Here is a 21,563-nt window from a genome sequence, read left to right on the forward strand (position 1 = left end):
CCGGGTTCACGTAATTCTCCTGCCTCAGTCTCCCGAGTAGCTGAGACTATAGGCATGAGCCACCACGCCCAGCTAATTTTGTATTTTTAGTAGAGACGGGGTTTCTCCGTGTTGGTCAGGCTGGTCTCGAACTCTGACCTTAGCTGAACTGCCTGCCTTGGCCTCCCAAAGTGCTGGGATTACAGGTGTGAGCCACCACAATCGGCCTTTTTATTTTTTAATAGAGATTGGGTCTTGCTATGTTACCCAGGTTGGGTGAATTCAACTTAAAAAACAATTCTACATATAAGTGAAGTCATGCAGTATTTGCCTTTCTGTGTTTGGCTTATTTCACTTAGAATAATTTCCTCCAGATTAATCCCTGTTATCATAAATGGCAAGAATTTCTCCATTTCTGTAGCTGAATATTATTCTACTATGTACAGAATGTATGTACGTATATATATACACACACACATACACATATATACACACACATATATACAAAACACAATTTCTTTACTCATCTATCGATGGACAGTAAGGTTGTTTCTGTATCTCAGCCATTGTGAATGCTGCTGCCATAAACGTGGGAGTGCAGATATCTCTTTGAGATACTGATTTCCTTTCCTTTGAATATATAACCAGATGTGGGACTGCAGGGTCACATGGTAGTTCTAGTTTCAGTTTTTTGAGGAACCTCCATACCGTTTTCCATAATGGCTATACTAATTTATATTCCCACTAATAATAAACAGGGTTCCCATTTCTCTACATCCTTGCCAACACTTGATTTTCTGTCCTTTTGCTAACTGTTATTCTGACAGATGTGAAGTAATATCTCACAGTGGTTTTGATTTGCATTTTCCTGATAAATGATGTCGAACATCTGCTCATATCAGTTGGCCATCTGTATGTCTTCTTTGGAAAACTGTCTATTCAGATCCTTTGCTCATTTTTAAATCAAGTTATTCATTTGCTTGCTATTGAGTTGCATTCCATATATATTTTGGATACTGACCACTTTTCAGATGTATAGTTTGCAAATATTCTCCCCCATTCCATTGGCTGTCTCTTCACTCTGCTGATTATTTCCTTTGTTGTTCAGAAGCTTTTTAGTTTAATAGAGTCCCACTTGTTTATTTTTGCTTTGGTTGCCTAGATTTTTGGTTTCACATCCAAAAAATCACTGACCAATGACAAGGAGGTTTTTCCCTATGTTTTCTTCTAGGAGCTTTATGGTTTCAGGTCTTTAATCCATTTTGAGTTCATTATTATATATGGTATAAGATGACAGTCCAAGTCCATTCTTTTGCATGTGGATATCCAACTTTCCCAATACTATTTATTGAAGACACCATCCTTTTCCCCTTTGTGTATTCTTGGTGTCCTTATCAAAGATTAGTTTATTGCACATGTATGGGTTTATTTCTAGACTCTCTATTCTGTTCCATTGGTCTATGTGTCTGTTTTTATGCCACTACCATATTGTCGTACTCTTGTAATTCCTATGGCTCTGTAACATAGGCTGGTTGCTATTTTTATTGTTATATTCACAAATTTCTATCCGTAAATGCTGGTAAAGAGTGAATGATAAGCTGGCCTAATAAAAATTGGCCAAAAGCTGCTGTTTCATGCTGGTAGGTCTACGGAATACATCTTTTTTCTCTGTTATGAGAAAATTAAGTCCCTACTGAGGCCTGGTGTGGTGGCTCACACCTACAATCCTAGCACTTGGAGAGGCTGAGGCAGGAGGATCACTTAAGGCCACAAGTTTGAGACCAGCTGATCAACATGGCAAGACCCTGTCTCTACTAAAAATACAAAAATTAGCTGAGCATGGTGGTGCACACCTGTAATCCCAGCTACTTAGAAAGCTGACACACAAGAATCGCTTGAACCCAGGAGATGGAGGTTGCAGTGAGCTAAGACTGAGCCACTGCACTCCAGCTGGGGGACAGAATGAGACCCTATCTCAAAACAAACAAACAAACAAAATTAAGTTACTGAAGTTGTTCCTTAACATTAACCTGACTGTCCAACTTTCAGGTACATGAGCTTGAGGTATTTTCTTCAAAACTACACCATGAAGACTCAAGCCATGCTTCTGGTTTGAGGAAGAAGAAAGCTCATAAAAAGTTGCCCACAACTCATGATATTATGCAATTATATGCCTTTAGAGAGAAATGACTGCAATGGTAGACCCTCTCCTTAGGTTTTAAAGCTAACCTGAATTAGAACTTAGGAAAGAGTTTCAGCATAAATTCACACTGCTTAGTCTTGCATTTCTAAGTGCTTTTGATGTGATCCCTCAGTTAGTATGTGATCCCCCAACATCACCGTTAGGAACACTTAGCACAGGATAAGTAACAAATACAGAGTTGCCGAAAATGGGATTTTATTATACCACTGTCTATTTTTGTATGTTTGAAATTTTTTATAACATAAAACACACACACACTCAGAGTGATGAAAAAGGAAAAAAAGTACCTAAATACTTAAAAGTAAACTCACCACTTTAGAATTCTCTTTGTATCGAAAAGCCAGCTGGTAAGCTGCAAATACCAAAGGTGGCAATGTGAAGCGAATCCGCTGATTTCCACCAGCTCCAAAATGTTTTCGTGCTGTGTTCAAAATCTGACCCAAAAGCATTAAAGAAAAAAAAATTTCCAAACTATGATTAATCATTTGTGAAATGGATGTGGGCTCCAATCATCATTGCTAACATTGTGTGAACATATACAATGTACCATACTTTATGGTAGGCAATTTATATATTTCTTATCTCCTCAAGTTGTCACAACAATTCAGAGACAGATACAATTCCATTTCACAAATGGGGAAGTATGAGTTTCAGAGAGGTTGTATAACCTGCCGAAGGTAGTGAGTTAGAAGCAAAGATATATTTAAATATATTTTCATATACACACATGCAAAGAATGCTGCATTGGTAAAGAATGTAGGCTCTGGCCAGATGTGGTGACTCATGTGTGTAATCCCAGCACTTTGGGAGGCCAAAGGTGGACAGATCAGTTGAGGTCAGGAGTTTGAGAGCAGCCTGGCCAACACAGGTAAACCCCGTCTCTACTGAAAATACAAAAATTAGCTGGGCATGGTGGTGCACACCTGTAATCTCAGCTACTCAGGAGGCTGAGGCAGTAGAATTGCTTGAACCCAGGAGACGGAGGATGCAGTAGGCTGGGATCATGCTACTGCACTCCAGCCTGGGTGACAGAGCAAGATTCCATCTCAAAAAAAAAAAAAAAAAAGAGAAAAAAAGAAGGCTGTGAAGACACTCAGAGACTCACATTTAAAAGTAAATCCTAATACTTGTTACATGTGTGGCTTTGGGCAAATTATTTACCTTCTCTTAGCCACAAGTTTCTGTAAACTCCTAGTGTTGTTGGGAAGATCAAATGACACATGTGAAGTCTCACCACTACTTAGCACAAGGCATTCGCTCAGTAATATTAACTATTACTATGATACAAAACAACTATATGCATATTACTGGTACATCATACCTCCTCATTCCAAAAAATATTAAGACTGTTTAAGTCAAGGAAAAGGCTAATATACTTTAAAAGAGCTACTTGTGAAATATTCCATGAATTCTGTGTTTTTCTTGGATTTTTTTCTGAAATGGTACAACATATAGCCAATTCAGAAAAATTACAAGAAAAAGAGTTTATAAAATGTTTTTTAATATGTGTGACACAATGACATTCAGATTTTGTGAAATTCCTGATATGGCAGATCAATAAGAGAATGCATTTTCCCTACGGGCAGTCAGAGCTAATGACCCTATTATTAAAGATCATTATACATGGGAATAACCAATCAGCCACATGCAGAAGGCATACTTTTTTTTGAGACGGAGTTTCACTCTTGTTGCCCAAGCTGCAGTGCAATGGTGTGATATCCACTCACTGCAACCTCCACCTCCCAGGTTCAAGTGATTCTCCTGCCTCAGTCTCCCAAGCAGGTGGGATTACAGGTGCCCACCACCATGCCTGGCTAATTTTTTGTATTTTTAGTAGAGATGGGGTTTCACCATGTTGGCCACGCTGGTCTCAAACTCCTAATCTCAGGTGATCCACCCACCTCGGCCTCCCAAATTGCTGGGATTATAGGCTTGAGCCACCACGCCTAACCAAAAGGCATACTTTCTAACTGCTACATTTGGTATGCAATAGAAAATGAAAACACACAGACACACACAATCTCACACAGAAACTTAAGGGAATCAGTTAAAATACTCAGTCACTCTCTACAGATGACATAGCTCACAGAGCACAATACCACAGTCCTGGAATGTTTGTCACTAAGCCAAGACAAAGACCATCACACTATCAGCAGCAGTCAGCCTCTTATTTCACACTGATTATGAAGTACAGGAGTGTCAACTACAATGAAGAAAGTCAACAGAAAGAGATGAAACAGGACATCCTCAAGCAAATGTCTTTTTCATCATAGCAGCCTAACAGCCTTATGTATCCAAGAATGGTTAAACTACTTTGCCCAAACAGTAATTAAGCAGCCAACCGTGCTAACCTTTCACTAAAATAAATTATCTATCTAGTATCGATCACTGATACCCCTACTCAGGCAACATGCTTTATCCATTTCACAAAGTTTCCCTGTGGACTAATAATAAAGAGAACCTCATGTGATTGTTCTTTATCAGAAAAAAAAAAAGTTAAGAAAAAGGCAAAATGAATTTTAAAACCTCTCATCAAAAAACAAAAACGCACATTTTCAATGTGACAAATATAATTTATACTTGCAAATCTGGAAAAGTAAAATTAAATGTAAGAATTGTATTTCTTATAAAGTTTATTATAAGCAATACATAGTTCAGAAATAAATGAACATGGAATAATTATGGGCACTCAAGTAAAAGAAGAGACTTTTTTGTAATTCTCAGATAGTCTTCAAAAGAAATCGGAGCAACTGAATTGTTACTCACATGCTCCAGAAGTTTACAATTATGTTTATATATAAAGTAAAAGCCCACAGATGCCATGAATCTTTTTTTTTTTTTTTTTTTGAGACGGAGTCTCGCTCTGCTGCCCAGACTGGGGTGCAGTGGCGCAATCTCAGCTCACTGCAACCTCCGCCTCCTGGGTTCAAGTCAATCTTTGATTCAGTTGCAATTCCTTCAAAACCGTCTAAGACCAGAAGGCGAATTAAACCATTTTAAGCACTTGAATATGTGATTTCACTAGGCGCTGATACAGGGATATACTAAGAGTAAACTCATACCAAGTACTGCTGGTCAGGGTCCTCAGAGTGCAGCAGATGAATGAAGCGGCCCACAAGGCTCTGCTCATCAGCAAAGTCTTCTGGATCAGGGTCCTCTACAGGCTGATCTGGCTGATCTTGAATCAATGTGGATACCAAATTCATTATGGAATCCACCTGTAACATGTAAGGCACAAGAAACCCACTGATGTGAAACCATTGGCATACAAAGCCACTGTCAAAATTGTTTTCAGTTATAAAATTACAATACAGTATCAACAAGATATTCCTTTTTTCGGTTAGAAAGTCAATCCACATGTATGTCATACACACATATACAGACAAAAGTCTGGAAAGATATGCACAAAATGTTAACTAACAGTGGTTTATTCGCTATCTGGTGGAATTATAAATGTTTTATGATTCTTTATACAGCTCCAATTTTCTAATTTATATAATGAATAAGTTACTTGTAAATTTTCTTTAGTATTTAATTACCCTCCCCTCCCATCTCAGGTATCTAGGTCCATAGTCTAAAATTGTAACACTGTATCCCTAAAATAGCATGGAGGTATTCTCTTACCTGGTCTTGAGAGACAATTTCTGTGTTATAATCCAGAACATTACTAAGCACATAACAACTCATGCTCTTTCTGGACTCATAGTCAAAGTACTCAAAGAGTGGGTGAAAATGTTTTAATTTCAAGACTGTTAAAATATTGTTGTAAGTGTCAACTGGTATTTTCAAAAGTCTGGTGAGTTCCTTTGAAACTGCACTACTGGTAGCAATACTACAAAAAGAAAAACAGAAGTCTTAATGAACAAAATTAACTTTCTCTATACACAAATAGCACTTGTTCTGTAAGAATTTGAAATTTTTCATTACACATTAAAGGAAATGGGTCAAGTGAATCATACCACCACAGAAGACTGTAACAACCTCCTTTCAAGAGGATAAAAAATACTTATCTAAACACAAATAAATATATTCATCTATTATTTTTCTGTTGATACAAAACTAGAAACAGTTTCCAACTCATGAACAGATGGTATAGCTGGAGTTAAGATGACTGTCTAGAATTCAATGACATTTCTAAGGGAAGTATTTTAAGTGGCAGTTTGGTTCCCAGGGGGCAGCCAACAAGTATTGTATATTCACGATGAAAATAAATAGGAAAAAAAATCCATGCAAAACCAGCAATTCGACACAATAGAAAAATATATAAACTATTTCTTCTGCATCAGATGTTGGTGATTAAGGAAAAGCAGGCTGACTGACTTAGGTAGTGGTTAGTAAAAGCATTCTGTAGATACTGAGGCATATTGGGGCATTTATTACAACCTCTTTAGAGGTTGTTATTTCCAATGATTTTGTCTATTTTTACTTTAAAATTCACTTGGGGAGAAAGACATAGATACTTCATTTAGTTAGTTTTTTTATTTAAATTTTTTTAATTTTTAATTTTATTTTTTATTAGAGACAGGGTCTCGCTCTGTTGCCCAGGCTGTTCTCAAACTCCTGGGCTCAAGTGATTCTCCCAACTCAGCCTCCTGAATAGCTGGGATGACAGGTGCGAGCCACCACACCTGGCACATCATTTAATTTTCTCTCACACTTATTCCATATCTGAACTTGTTTTCCGTTCGCGCACACACAAAACTAAAATGACCAAAAGAAAAAGGGTAACACAAACGGAGGAAAAAAAGAATAAATTTTCTTGATGCAGGTAAACCACTAGAAGGGAGATAGAAAGGAGGAAGATGACATGAGGTAAAATTCTGAAGAATATGGGTGGGGGAGGCAGGCCTGGCTTGACCCAAGTCCAGAGCAGTAGGGAATGGGGCAGGAAGGGAACTGCGGGCGAAGGTAACAGGATCCGAGCTGCCCACAGTGGCCACTAGAGGACGCCATAGGTCTAGGACAGAACAGCTGAGGAGGCTTCAAGTTGGAAACAAGACTGTTCATACTTCCTTGAAGGTATCAAAATCGAAGCTCAAAATAGAAAAGATATTTAAACCAATTTAATTCTGCACCTTAAATATACATACACCCTTCATTTTTCACCACATGCTCATTCGTAGGAAAACACCTCTTATGGAAATAAGTACTGCCTGACAAAGTGTCCTTACCAGTTTAGGAACTCATTCACATACAGCAAGCTCCTCCAACCCGCAGCCCACAGGCCACATGCAGCCCAGGATGGCTTTGAATGCAGCCCAACACAAATTGGTAAGCCTTCTTAAAACATTATCAGTTTTTTGCGATTTTTTTTTTTAAGCTCATCAGCTATTGTTAGTGATAGTGTATTTTATGTGTGGCCCAAGAAAATGCTTCTTCCAGTGTGGCCCAGGGAAGCCAAAAGACTGGATGCCCCTGATACACAGAAAGGGATCCAAATTGGAGTCACTGGTCCCTGAAGAATGCCTATAGTCCATAGGTACCACAATTTCATTAATATACACAACCAAAGTAATTGGTAAACACTTTCTGCCCCTAGTAGTGACAATCTTAATGCATGATTAAAACAAGACAAATGCCAGCATTTCAAAAAACAATTGAGAAAGAAAAGCAAATCTAGGACAAAAGTGTCTTTATGAGGATTTTTACAAAAATGTAACTGACTTACTGTTCAAGGTTGAGCTTATTGAATATCTCCACTGTTGTTTCTAGAACTTTATCAACATAGTCCACACGATCAGGGTAACATTTCATGGCAAGATTAATGAGAGAGACTTGTAAAGATACAACATCCTCTGAAGGCATGTCTTGTCTAGACTGGAATGTTTAGAAAACCATAGGATTTATTTTAAACAATTGTAAAAGGAAGGCAGAGAAGTTTCAAAATTTTGAGAACTTAGGAGAAATGCTACACAAACCTGTATCACTGTAGCCACCTGCTGTGAAAATATATCAAAAAGTTTAATATCCGCTGGGATTCCAGGTCCATCTTCACGGTGAGCAAATAAAGCTAATCTAAAAAAAAACAAAACTCCTTTATTTTAAAAGATATAGGGTTTGGGTAGTGAGATCATGGATGACATCTTATTCTTCATTGCTTTTCTATATTTTGTATGAGCTCAAAAGGCTTTTTTTTTTTAGACAGAGTCTCACTCTGTCGCCTAGGCTGGAGGGCAGTTGTACACTCTCAGCTAAATGAAACCTCCACCTGCTGGGCTCAAGCTATCCTCCTCCCACCTAGGACTCCTGAGTAACTGGGGCTAACAGCATGTGCAACCACGCCCAGCTAATTTTTGTGCTTTCTGTAGTGATGGGGTTTCACCATGTTGCCCAGGGTAGGACTAACCTGGACTCCAGCAAGCCTCCCTCCTTGGCCTCCCAAAGTGCTGGGATTACAGATGTGAGCCACTGTACCCGGCCTCCTCAATTCATTTTTGACTAAACAGTTTTGCCAGTGCAACCTTTTTTCATCAGCATTCTTATTTCATACCATACTAAGGAGATTTTCAACAAGATAATTCTCTCAAACTCTGTGAAGCATAATTACGTAGATACGGACAGAAATGCATTGAAGTGACAAATGTATTCAACAACCATGATTCAAATACATAATCTTTAAAAAATAAAAGTACATAGACTATTTTAAGATACTGCATTTTTACTGAAGTTTGAAATACAACTAAGTCTAAAATCCATAAAATTAACTTTTATTTCCCTCATCTCAAATTACTCAAAATAATGTCTGGTTCATTATCATTATCTGTTTGTCACAGTCACAACTACATCCACATTTTGTTATGCCCAGAAGCATCACTACTGACAGAGATGGGTAAGTGACATTACAGGCAACACAGGAAAATCCAGTTGCTAGCTTCAAGAGTGGGCCCAATCACTATGGAATTTTTGCTGCCCAGGATTGAGCTGATAATTTGGAAAATTTTGTTATCTGAATTCTCAGACTTTAAAATGAATAACTTAGTTTTTCAAAAAACATACAAAAGGTATCTGCAGAAATAAATCTTCACTTAGGTTTCTGGTTTCATGACAATGCTTACAAGTAGTAGGACAGACATTATGTACTATACAACATGGCTGCAAAAAAGTCACCCATTGGCCAAGCACAGTGGCTCACATCTGTAATCCCAGCACTTCGGGAAGCCGAGGCAGGCTGATCATTTGAGCTCAGGAGTTTGAGACCAGCCTGGCCAACCTGGCAAAACCCCGTCTCTACTAAAAATACAAAAATTAGCCAGGCATGGTGGTGCATGTCTGTAATCCCAGCTACTCGGGAAGCTGAGACACTAGAATCCCTTGAACCCAGGAGTTGGAAGTTGCAGTGAGCCAAGATAGCACTGCTGCACTCTAGCTTGGGAGACGGAGTGGGACTCTGTCTGAAAAAAAAAAAAAAAAAAAAAAACTAAGAAACTAAAACTTAAAGTGGATGTACTAAACATATTTGATACTTAAAATTTCTTCTTTAAGAAAATGTGATGATACAGTGATTACTTGAACATTTCCAATCATCTGTGTCTTATGGCTACCCTAAACCAAATGAGTTCCCACTGCAAGATACTTACATCACGGTAAAAAACAAATTTTGTTCTTCAATATGATCTTTGGATTTGTACGATTTAAAAAAAAAGTCTGCACAACGTCTTTAAATGTCAATTAAACACACAGAATAAACATATTATCTTCATGTCTCCTGCACATTTAAGTTATGCCTCTTTCGTGTCTAACCAAGGCAAGTACCTAGTACTCATAATCACAAAGCTACATTATTTATAGTATAATTAAATTAAGATCATTGGTATGATAAAGATCTAACAGAGACAAATAATTCAAAAAATGTTTAAAATTCATTACTGCCAAGTCCGAGCATGTATCCTCCAGTGTTGGAAGGTCTTACCTATCAATTAAAGCAATGATTATATTTTTCACGTTTACATTCTGGTGTAACTCAGCACAGGCCCGAAGAAAAGGATTCAAAGTCTGGAGGTGAAATTCATCAGGGAAAACCTGAAAATCAAATGATCAATACAAGTAAAAGTATTTCACATAATATTCTGAACTCATATGGTAAAGTTCACATTTGTGGGAAAAAAACACTGTAATCTTATACAACTAAATTCGAACACATTACTTCTGAACCTCTCTACTAAACATAAGCTCAGACAGAAATATTCCAATAAACAAAGTGCACCTACAATTAAACTAAAGCTACGGAGACCGAGAAAACTCAGATGACTCATTCCTACAATTTGGAGGAAAACAAACCACATTGATACAAAGACCAAGTTATAAGTCGGAAACAGAAAATCCCTGTTTTTAAATTATTTTTAGAAGAAGCAAGATTACAGGAAAAAAAAATTTTTTTAAATTATTTTAAGTTCTTATAGAAATGGCATCTTGCTATGTTGCCCAGGCTGGTTTTGAACTCCTGGCCTCAAGAGATCCTCCCACCTTGAACTCAGAAAGTGCTGGGATTACAGGTGTGAGTCACCACACCCAGTAAGGAAAATTCTTTATTCAGGAAAGCTTATTTCCTATTCCATCAAAATTTTTTCAAAACAATTAAATTTAACGAAAGATAAAATAGGTCATTTAAAAAAAATGAAATGTTCCCACCTACCTGAATAATACACTCCATGAGATATTCTTGAGCCAAGGCATCCCTACAGTTTACAACTTGCTCCAATATGCCAGTCAAAACAATCTAAAAGAGAAAAAAACACACATAAGGGTTAAAATCTGTTTTCAAACTCTTAAGCTATTCCTCTAGCAACACATTTGAACTACTAACTTGAAAATCATATTTGAGATTTTTCTCACCAAGACTTCACTTCTAATCTTTAAAAGCTATTTTCTTTTTGAGACAAGGTCTTGCTCTGTTGCCCAGGCTGGAGTGCAGTGGCAAAATCTCCACTCAATGCAACGTCCACCTCCTGGGCTCAAGCCATCCTCCCACCTCAAGCCTCCTGAGTAGCTGGCACTACAGGTACATTTCACCATGCCCAGCTAATTTTGGTAATTTTTGTAGAGATGGGGTCTCTCTATGTGCCTAGGCTTGTCTCGAACTCCTGGACTCAAGTGATCCATCTGCCTTGGCCTCTCAAAAGTGAGCTTTTTCCTTCATGGCTTGTGCTTGTGCATCCTCAGAAATCTTCGTCTAATCCTAGGTCATAAAGATTTCCTCTGTGTTTTCTTCTAACAGTTTTAGGTTCTATATTTAGGTCTCTGATAGATTTTGTGTTTTTTCTGTACGGTATGAGGGACGAGGGTCAAGGTTCAGGGTTTTTTGTTGTTTGCATATAAACATCAAATTGTTCCAGAATCACTTGCCGAAAAGGTTGCCTTTGTACTTTTATCAAAAATAAAAAGTCTGGAGGTGAAATTCATCAGGGAAAACCTGAAAATCAAATGATCAATACAAGTAAAAGTATTTCACATAAATATCTAGGTCTACTATGGATTGTCTAGTCAGAGATCGGTAAACTGAGCTGCTGCTTGTTTTAACAAGTAAAGTTTTACTGGAACACAGCCATGCCCATTCACTTCCATATTGTCTGTGGCTGCTTTTGCACCGTATCTGCAGTGTTAGTAGTTGTTGACCAGGGGTGTCCAATCGTTTGGCTTGAAGAATTAGAAGAATTGTCTTGGGCCATACATAAAATACACTAATAACAGATGATGAGCTTTAAAAAAAAAAGCAAAAAATCTCATGTTTTAAAGTTTACAAACTTTTGTTGGGCCATGTTCCAAGCTGCCCTGGGCTGCAGGTTGGATAAGCTTGTTGTACAGCATATGTCTTGCAAAGCCAAAAACCATTTACTATCTGGTCCCTCACAGGTAAAGTTTGCCATTCCCTGTTTTATTCTCCTCCATTGATTTGTGTGTCTATCCTTTTCACCAATACCACACAGGTTCTCACTGTAGCTTTAGAGTAAATCATGAATTCAGGTAGTCTGGGTCTTTCAACTTGTTCTTCCTTTTCAAATTTGTTGTAGCTGTTCCAGGTTCTTTGTTTCCTCATATAAACTTCAGAATCAGCTTCTTAATTTCTACAAAAGTTTTCTGGGATTTTGTCTGAGATTACCTTGGATCTATAGATCAATTTTTTTTTAATGCTATCTTGACAATATTAAGTCTTCCAATCCACAAACATTGCATATATATCTTTCCATTTAAGTCTTCTTCAATAAAAGCCATTTTAAGATGTTTTTCAATGTACTATTACGTAACAAAAATATTCTGATTTTAAAAATCAGATTTCATTTTATCTCAGAACATAAGAAGAGGTAACAAAAAGATATAAACCTGTTTGTAACGTTCCACATTTACACCTTCCAACTGACTGAGGCGCACCAAATTTGTTCCCACTAAAATTCTCAGTTCTTGTCTTTCTCGTTCTCTTTTTTCTCTATCTCGGCTATGTCCCTGATGCTGCATTCGCACCCAGAGTTTGTTCATTTCTGCAAAGTTGAGTAGTACAAAATCCATGGAATCACTGATGTCACCAGTTGTTTCTTCGCTGCAAAGAAACAGAAATGTCTTTACACAGTATTTACAGCACCAACTTACTACTATCCCTCTCCTTTGTGCATTTCCTACTTATCTCTGTAGTACACCAATGCTTTATAAAAAATCACTTTCAACTTCATTGGCTTAGTGTTAAATTTTAAAGGGAATAGACTCTAGGGTAAAAAGTACCATGGAAAGGACAGTATAAATTTAAAGGGCAAATCACTTTCCCCAATTTTGTATCTGGAATTGGGCCAACTGGACTTGCTCTTATGGCAAATTCCTTAATTCAAAAGGCTAGAAGGATGGGCACGGTGGCTCATGTCTGTAAGCCAGTGCTTTGGGAGGCCAAAGCAGGAAGATCGCTTTAGGCCAGGAGTTTAAAACCTGCCTGGGCAACATAATGAGACCTTACCCCTACAAACCAAAACCAAAAACAAAACGCTAAAAATTTTAACACTTATGGTGTACTGCTAACTACATCATTTTACTGTTGAATATTTTGTTTTTAATTGGAATGTAAGCTTTGTGAGGGAAGAGACCATGGATTTCCTGCTTTATTTTTCTACGTCTCCTAGGATGGAGACTTCGGCAGCTTTCAAAAATTTTTATTGATTGCCTAATTAAATGCTCAAAATGGACAGTCAAAACATAATAAAGCAAATAACTTCATCAATTTCTCTACACTATTAATTTTTTATCTTTTCTGTACTGTTTAAAAAGAAATTGATGCAGATATATTAAAAACCATTGAATTGTACACCTCAGAAATAAATGAAATTTTTTAAAATAAAAAAACAAAATCTGTTGGAGCAAACTGAAAAAAGATTAAAAATTAAAAAAAGAAAGAAAATAAATGAATAAACTTTTTTAAAAAGAAATGAAGTTCTTTAATCTGGGGACCTGTCATGTGAACAGCTTACCCCACTGAAGACCACGGTTGGCTGACCATCTGTCCCTGCTGTGGGATAAAAGTACAGTAGACTCTGATGCTAGAATACTGATTACACAGGAGACAGGAGTGTCTCTGAATGGCTTCTATTATTTCTCTTCTGGAGTTAATAGGTAACTTGTAACAGATAACTCAAATCACTTATATTCCAAGGTAACTAGCAGTCTACAAATTATAAAAACTGATAGACATTAAAGGAACAATTATGAAATCCAGTGGGCTCACACTTTATTATTTCATTACAAATTCAATTTCCAAATATAATCCTCTTAAAAAAGTTGTATTTTCAAAGAATATTTAATGTAGTGGGAAAATGCTCAATTACATTACATTAAAAAATAGATCCTAATAATCCAAAGATAAAATTTGCATAAGAGGACATTGTAGAGCATGTCACATATACTGAGGAGTTCTGTATTACAAAGGAAATCTCTATACAAATGCTACCTAAATGGCTGACTGGGTGGAAGAATTATTCGTACTTACTTTCTGTACATGTTTCCATGCTTTTATACATTCTACAATGAAAAAAATACTGCAACAAAATCAAGAAAGAAAATCACTTACTCTGTTGGCTCTCCTTCATCAGGTAAGATATTTCTGGTACACTGAAGAAGGTAATTTCGAAGAAACAGACCCCTCAATGGATGCTGCACACCACGGCACATTTCTACCAAATCTTTCAAAATGTCCTTCCTGGACTGAGGAAATGACTTGACATATACAACTCCAACTGTGATCAAAAGGTAACTAGGAGACGTATGAAGAAATGCTGATTAGAAATAAAATATTTAAATCAAGAACTTACTTCCAAACACATTGAACAAAACATTAAATAAACAAGATAGGAACCATGTTGTTTTCTCCTGCACGACAAGGAAAATATCTGATTTAAAATATAACCACTGATCTCTAAAAATACACACACACATACACACTTATACTGTATATACACAACATAGATATTACCTTTAAACATATTAGGAAGAGAACAATTATATTAATTTTTCTAACAGTCAAGATATTAAACAAAATAGCAAGCATGTACATTTTTTCTATTTCTAAAATTCCTCAAATATCTACATAAAACGTAAATCTAGTTACTCTAAAAACAAGTAAGAGAATATCTACCAAAATGTTAATCTCTATTTGTTAAGAAATTACCCTTAAAACTTTTTCTTAAGCTGATAACCATAAAGGACATAACATAAAGGGGGAAATACAGACACAAAAGTCCTCTGATTTGTAATTACTCACAGGCTTGGGATAACCTTTCCAGCATACTGGACAAGTTCACAGAGATCTGCCACTTTCCTTCCTTTAGCAAACTCATCTGTCAGGTAGACCTCCAAGTAGTGCAGTTCATCAGAAATGGCCATATCTTTTAATTATGATTAAGGACTAAAAATAAAGATAAGCCAACCTAAGCAAAACTTTGAAACTTGTTGGAGTCATTATTAACTACTGGGCAGATATCTTAAGTTTTAGTCCTTTAAGAGGATGTTCCAGTGAAGGCAGAATTTTAGTTGGGCTTTTCTTACTTTAAAATAAGGGTTTTAAAGTATGTGCGGTGAAGCAAAGCAGTAAATATAACGGTTACCTGTCAGACTGTTAATGGGTTTTGAAATGGCAAATGATTAAAATTCCTGTCCATTTGAGACTGCTGCGTAATAACATCTAAGTATTAAAGAACCAACTGTGTCATAGCCTAAATATCCTCATGAAGGGTCTGAAAATTGAGATGCACCGACAACACACTTAAAGACATTGAAACATAGGAAAGGAGTACTCTCCAAGTGTTTTTCTCACTTAGCACATCTGCGTGGAGGAGTGCCATGTGACTCAGATAACGAAGTAACTCCAGACAAACTTCATAAAGAACAAACAAAATTGTCCTTATCAAGAAAAAGGTATGGTCCAAATGTTTGGTCCTCAACATTCAAAAGATACAAAGTTCATAGTAGCTCTTTGGTGATAACATAGAAGTCCGGAGTTCACCAAGCATATTAGAAGCATGTTTTAGAGCATCCATAAGCTTGTTTTTGTCCTACAGAAATACCAAGAGAAGAGATGAGAATGCTCAATTTAAATAAACATTTATCTTGGTTGTACAAACTCCTTACATCAAGGACTTGTTACATAGTTTTAAAAGTATACAGCACTTAAATGATTTTTAACCACATAAAAAAATCAACTTAGATCAGTTCACTTTGCCGTCCCTACTGAAAAAGAAAAAGATCCATAATACTTAGTAGACTTCACATTTTACCTGCAATTAAAAGAACTGGCATACTGATTCAAGTGAAGAAAGATACTATCCTGACATGGCTTTGTCATGGGTTAAAGACTCTTCCGAGCTGTCTGAAATGACTATCCATGTAAATTTGCTTTCCTCTTGCATTTTTCAAACCTTCACAATGCCCGTATGTTCCATTTACCTCAGAAGTGCAAGCAATTCAGTGAGACAGAGGAAACACTATCCATACCCAGGAAGAGGAAGAAACAAGCAATAGCAAACCCATCTTCTCCATTCCAAGACATTTATTTTTCATTCCCAACTTGTTGGGAATGAAACCAATAAAAGACACCAGAGCATACTTTTATGCTTTAGAAAACATAGTAAGACATTTTACAAAGGTAAGACAGCATCATCTTCATCACAGTAATTTATAGCTTGAAGTACCAACCAATTTGGCTCAATTCCTTATATTTTAATTCAGAGAATCTACAGTATCTACACAGATTATCTCTTACTTTATCTTTTAGAATATGAAAATATATAAATAAGTGTTAAGTATAATTTTTAAGCTACCTTCTATAATAAATATATTTATTCACAAAAGAAATTAAAGTTTTCAAGATATTTAGAAAAAAAGCTGAATAATTCAATTGCAAAGCATTTAAATCCATTCATTCAACAAATATTTACAGAGTACCTATTATATGCTAAGTACTCCTCAGGTCTGAGGTATAGAACCAAGGAGGTTAGTAATTCTGGTCAGACACTGGTGTGGTAAAATTACAGTAATGCGTAAATAAAAGGAAGGGTCTCTTGTTCTTATGAGCATGTATTCTAGTAGGGAAGACAGACAATCCCAAACCAAAAATATACATGTGAGTAAACAGGGCCTCTTTGTTGAAATTGCTCCACACAGTGCTTGAGGGACATGAGACTGAAGATACATGCTGGTGGGCAGTGAAGTAGATTTACCAGAAACAGTGGTACCACCTAACTCTAGAAAACACTGCACATGCTTCCTTAGGAACACACAAACTGCAACTGTACCTCCCACATTTCCATTCTTACCAGGCATCTCTTCATTTGGAATGACTGGACCTTCACAGCCTGTATGGCTTCATCCAAGAGCTTTTCCTGCTCATCCTGAGGGGACTGCTGTGTTGTAGGCTGAAAAATAAAAACTTCCACTGATGTCTCAAGCACATTCTTCTAGTAAATATGTTATTTCTATAATTCTAGCCATAGTCCTTCTCCAAGACTGTCACAAAAGGATCAATCCAGCTCTTTATCTCAAACCCATTTACCAATTATTTTGTTTTTTGTTTTTTTTGAGACCGAGTCTCGCTCTGTGCCCAGGCTGGAGTGCAGTGGCGCGATCTTGGCTCACTGCAAGCTCCACCTCCCGGGTTCAAGCCATTCTCCTGCCTCAGCCTCCCGAATAGCTGGGACTACAGGCGGCCACCACCATGCTCGGCTAATTTTTTTTGTATTTTTAGTAGAGACGGGGTTTCACCGTGTTAGCCAGGATGGTCTCGATCTCCTGACCTCGTGATCCGCCTGCCTCGACCTCCCAAAGTTCTGGGATTATAGGCATGAGCCACCGCGCCTGGCCCATTTACCAATTATTAACAGCTGCTGCACACAGAGCCATGCCCCATCACTGAAGTTAACAGAATAAGACTGACAAAGGAGAACAGTATGTGTACAGAGAATTGCCTCTGTCTCAGAAACTGACTCAACATTCTTGTAGTAGGCTGGCATCAAAGAAACTTGCAGTGGTAGTTCATGGCTGTGTTCTGCTAACACACTCTGAATCAAACCCATACAGAGCCATCTGACCAATCGAAATCTTGTGATAGGTATAGCCGAAACCAGTCTCTAAAGCCTCTCTTTTCCCCTAGACTACTTATCATCTGCATTTCAGTCTATTCTTAAACAGATTAAGGAACTAGTTTACAAGAACACTGACCAGCACCTCCTTGGCAATATGTAACAAAAGACTAAACAGCCTAGAAATAAAATAGCCAAAATTGTTAGTGACTTACAGTAGAAAACAATAAAGAGCACTGTCCTCAAATAGCTTACACCATTTCAAATGTACTGACCTACAGCTACAGTGGACAAAATATATCTAGACACTCTTCTCTTTCCCATCAGCAAAAGTTTGCTTGCAAAATGAATTCAATCGCCCTGCCAAGAATTAACCACTTCTTCAAGTCATATAAACACTGTTTACATCTCCACCACAGCATGCATCACATTATCATTATAAATGATGGTCATTTTTACATCCTTGGGACCCAACACACTGCTTGACACATAATGGGTGCTCCACAAATGTTCACTGCATAAATGAATACACTGGTTTTAGAATGTTTAGATATTTAACAAAAAAATGACTGAATAATTAACGGATGAATAAACAAATTGTGGTACATATATACAATTACAGAATATTATTCAACCATAAAAAGGAATGAAGTATTGCTACATGAACAAACCTAGAAAACATCATGCTAAATGAAAGAAGCTAGACACAAAAAGCCACATGTTGTATGATTCCTCTTAAATGAAATATTCTGTATAGGAACAGAAAGTAGATTGCTGATTACCAGGAGGGAGGCTGAGAGGAATAATCACTTAATGGGTACTGGGTTTCTTTTGGGGGTAGGGAAAATGTTTTAAAACCAAAGGTGGTGATTGTACAGTATTGTGAGCACACTAAATGCCACTAAATTGTTCGCTTTAAAATCGTTAATTTTACGTTATGTCATTTCACTTTTATTTTTTAAAACAATGACTAAAGACAAAATGCCTCTCACACAATGAGTTGAAGAGGTGGAAGGCAAGGCCTTACACATCAACCTGCAAGTAAAATCTGGTCTGTTTCATTAACTAAGAAAAGCAAAACAACATTTCATTTTGAGATTAACAAAGAAACGTGAGTCACATAAAACCCACGTCTGAACTAGCATAGCTTATAAAAAGTGAAAACTTTCTCTTGTTCTAATTTTGGAAAGAGAAAAATATTAACTGAATAATGAGCAATGCCATGCATCTCCCTTTTTTTCCCATGACTAACTCTAGTAAACTGAGCTCTGCTGCAAGCACTCTTCCTCAGAAGCACAAACAAATTTCAAAGAAAAAGTTAGGTATCTTTTAAACTTCATTTAAAGGGAACATGAATTTATCCCAGCAGAACTATTACCATAAAACGCTGGTTTCAGAGGCAAGGATGACACCAGCATTTAAAGATTCTGACTTAATGAAATTTACTACTCATCATGGGCTAGTCTTCTCTGAACTTTAGTGAAACCAGGCCATCATTTGGAATATTTTGGCTCCTTACCTCTGGATGCAATAGATTTAATAATAATTTGAATCAATGGATTTCATTAAGTTCAACTGATCCATTTAGAAATAAACAGTGATACATTTGAATCTTTTTTATTTTTCTTTATGATACATTTGGATATTTTAATTAAAAATTACTTACTATAGTGGTAAAATGTACGTAAAATTTACCATTTTAACCACATTTAAATGTGCAGTTCAGTGGCATTAAGTTAAGTACATCCATATTAACACAGTTACCACCATCTATCTCTAAAACTTTCTATCTTTACAAATGCAAATGGAAACTGTAGCCATTAAACTCCCATTCAGATCCCCCAGGCAATCCTACCTTCTTTTCTCTGAGTTTGACTACTCTATATACTTCATGTAAGTGAAATCACACAGTATTTTTCCTTTTATGTCTCACTTATTTCACTGACTATAATATCTTCAATGTTCATCCATGTTGCAGTATGTGTCAGAATTTCCCTTCTTTTAAAAACGAAATATTTCATTATATATCTATATATATATATACACATACTACATTTTGTTTATCCATTGACATGTAGGTTGTTTCCATCTTTTGGCTGTTGTGTACGATAATTTTTATTACATAGCAAATGAAACTGTGGCTACAAAGAGGTTACAAACAGTTACAAAAAAATTTGTATAGAATGACTAGAAAGATTTAGAGATGTACAAAGGAATGCAATTTTAGGAAAATTCTTCTATTTTGTCTCAACTGGGCTTAAAATAGAAATGTAAACACAAAATGTTGAAGATTACAGAATGGCTTATTACAAAGTAAGCTACAAATGAAGACATAAAGCTATAGTAAAGCAGTCTATTTTTATATATTACTCATAAAACAGTGTAGTTATGCTAGCAACAGCTATTCTAAGGGCTATTCTTGATGCCTTCCTAGGAAGGGTCGCATAGAGCCTTAACAATTATAATATGAACACGTTATCATTAAACACAAGTCAATTAACCAATGTTTCCTCAATCATTACAGTGGTTTTCCATTTGTAAATGACTGTACTTCACAGCTACCCGGATCAGAAGAAAATGGAAACCCTACAGAATGGGGATCAAATTAACATTTGTGATTAGGGCCATTTTAGCTTGAGACCCACAAACAGCCCTCTCAAGACTACAGTTATAAGGTGCAGAGCAAAGCAAAGGTCATCATGAACTGATCACTTGGAAAACTACTCTCCATTCAAACAATGTGCTTTTGTTTCCTCTTCTACGAAACAGAGATGAGAGTACCCCCACCACTGTTATGAAGAACAAATGAAACCAAAGCTCAAAAGGTGCCTACTACTTAGTAATAAGCACTTAATAAGTGCTACAATTATTATTCAGTTTAGATACAAATAATTATCTCCACTTACGTCAGAAACCTATTGTGGTTCCATCTCCCTGCTCATATGCTGTAGATGTAATCTGACAGTACAATGTAAACCAAATGTAACACTCACCTCTTCAAACAAAGATACAGAGTATCATGTTAATGAAAGAACTATTTTAAAAATGACACGGCATACATTGACAACTGAAGTAGAGAGAAATAAGGATGATGAGGGCATAAGAACTTCAAAATATAATTTGAACACCAAATGGCTCTACCTTCATTTCCAATACATATCCCCAAGAAACCTCTGATGGAGCACACTGAACATTCTGGCTTCATCTATTAGCAATACCTTTTCTTTCCACCTGGAGAATTTCTGTCCACCCTCTTTATAGTCTCAGTTCACGTTACTTCCTGTAGTTCTTCCCAAAATCCCCAGGCAAAACTATCCCTCCATGACCCCAAAGCACTGAGTTGACAATGTTAGTAAAGCAATCCACACACTGTATTACAGTTAAGTTCTACAAGCTTATCTCCCACAGTAGCCTCTTAAGTTCGACATTGGAACCCAGTGCCACAGCCCGTGACACTAAAGGCACACAAGATGTTTGATGAATTGAAGTGGATTCTAGAAGTTTAGGGCTTGGAAGGGCCAAAGGGGCCAACACTTGCTTTCGGATGCAAAAGTGCGATACCAAGAAGACTAAGCGACCTGCCTAAATTACAGACAGTGACTGTGAAAGAACGAATACTCAAGTTTCCTTTCCCAATAAAATTCATGAGGACAAGATTGTGTGTCTGGCTGATTGCTCCCAACTGGTTCACCCAACAAAGAATCGGAGTGTGTAATACATCCTCAATTAAGTGTTTTCCATTACAAAACAATATAAATGTCAATCCATAAACGCTGGGAAACACACAAATCCTAAAGTCAAACTTTGCGCCGGTCTTGTTTCAATTCCCAATCACAAAT

At 36.8% G+C, this 21,563-nt stretch overlaps 1 protein-coding gene across 2 annotated transcripts in view; it reads right to left on the reverse strand.

Annotated features, from left to right (window-relative positions):
- Positions 1–21,563, reverse strand: part of VPS35 (vacuolar protein sorting 35 homolog (S. cerevisiae)) — a 29,660-nt gene that overhangs the window by 6,932 nt on the left and 1,165 nt on the right. For both annotated transcript variants that reach the window (XM_011961656.1, XM_011961657.1), the window contains exons 2-13: positions 16,963–17,061; positions 15,606–15,702; positions 14,913–15,036; positions 14,223–14,405; positions 12,500–12,713; positions 10,815–10,898; positions 10,092–10,201; positions 8,101–8,197; positions 7,851–7,999; positions 5,807–6,014; positions 5,245–5,400; positions 2,494–2,616 (exon numbers count right to left, since the gene is read on the reverse strand). In XM_011961656.1, coding sequence (XP_011817046.1) covers positions 2,494–2,616; positions 5,245–5,400; positions 5,807–6,014; positions 7,851–7,999; positions 8,101–8,197; positions 10,092–10,201; positions 10,815–10,898; positions 12,500–12,713; positions 14,223–14,405; positions 14,913–15,036; positions 15,606–15,702; positions 16,963–17,061 — 1,644 coding nt within the window. The remainder of the gene's footprint in view (positions 1–2,493; positions 2,617–5,244; positions 5,401–5,806; positions 6,015–7,850; positions 8,000–8,100; positions 8,198–10,091; positions 10,202–10,814; positions 10,899–12,499; positions 12,714–14,222; positions 14,406–14,912; positions 15,037–15,605; positions 15,703–16,962; positions 17,062–21,563) is intronic.

Source organism: Colobus angolensis, unplaced genomic scaffold (genome assembly GCF_000951035.1).
Source record: "Colobus angolensis palliatus isolate OR3802 unplaced genomic scaffold, Cang.pa_1.0 Scaffold561, whole genome shotgun sequence".
In the NCBI taxonomy this organism is placed as follows: domain Eukaryota; kingdom Metazoa; phylum Chordata; class Mammalia; order Primates; family Cercopithecidae; genus Colobus; species Colobus angolensis.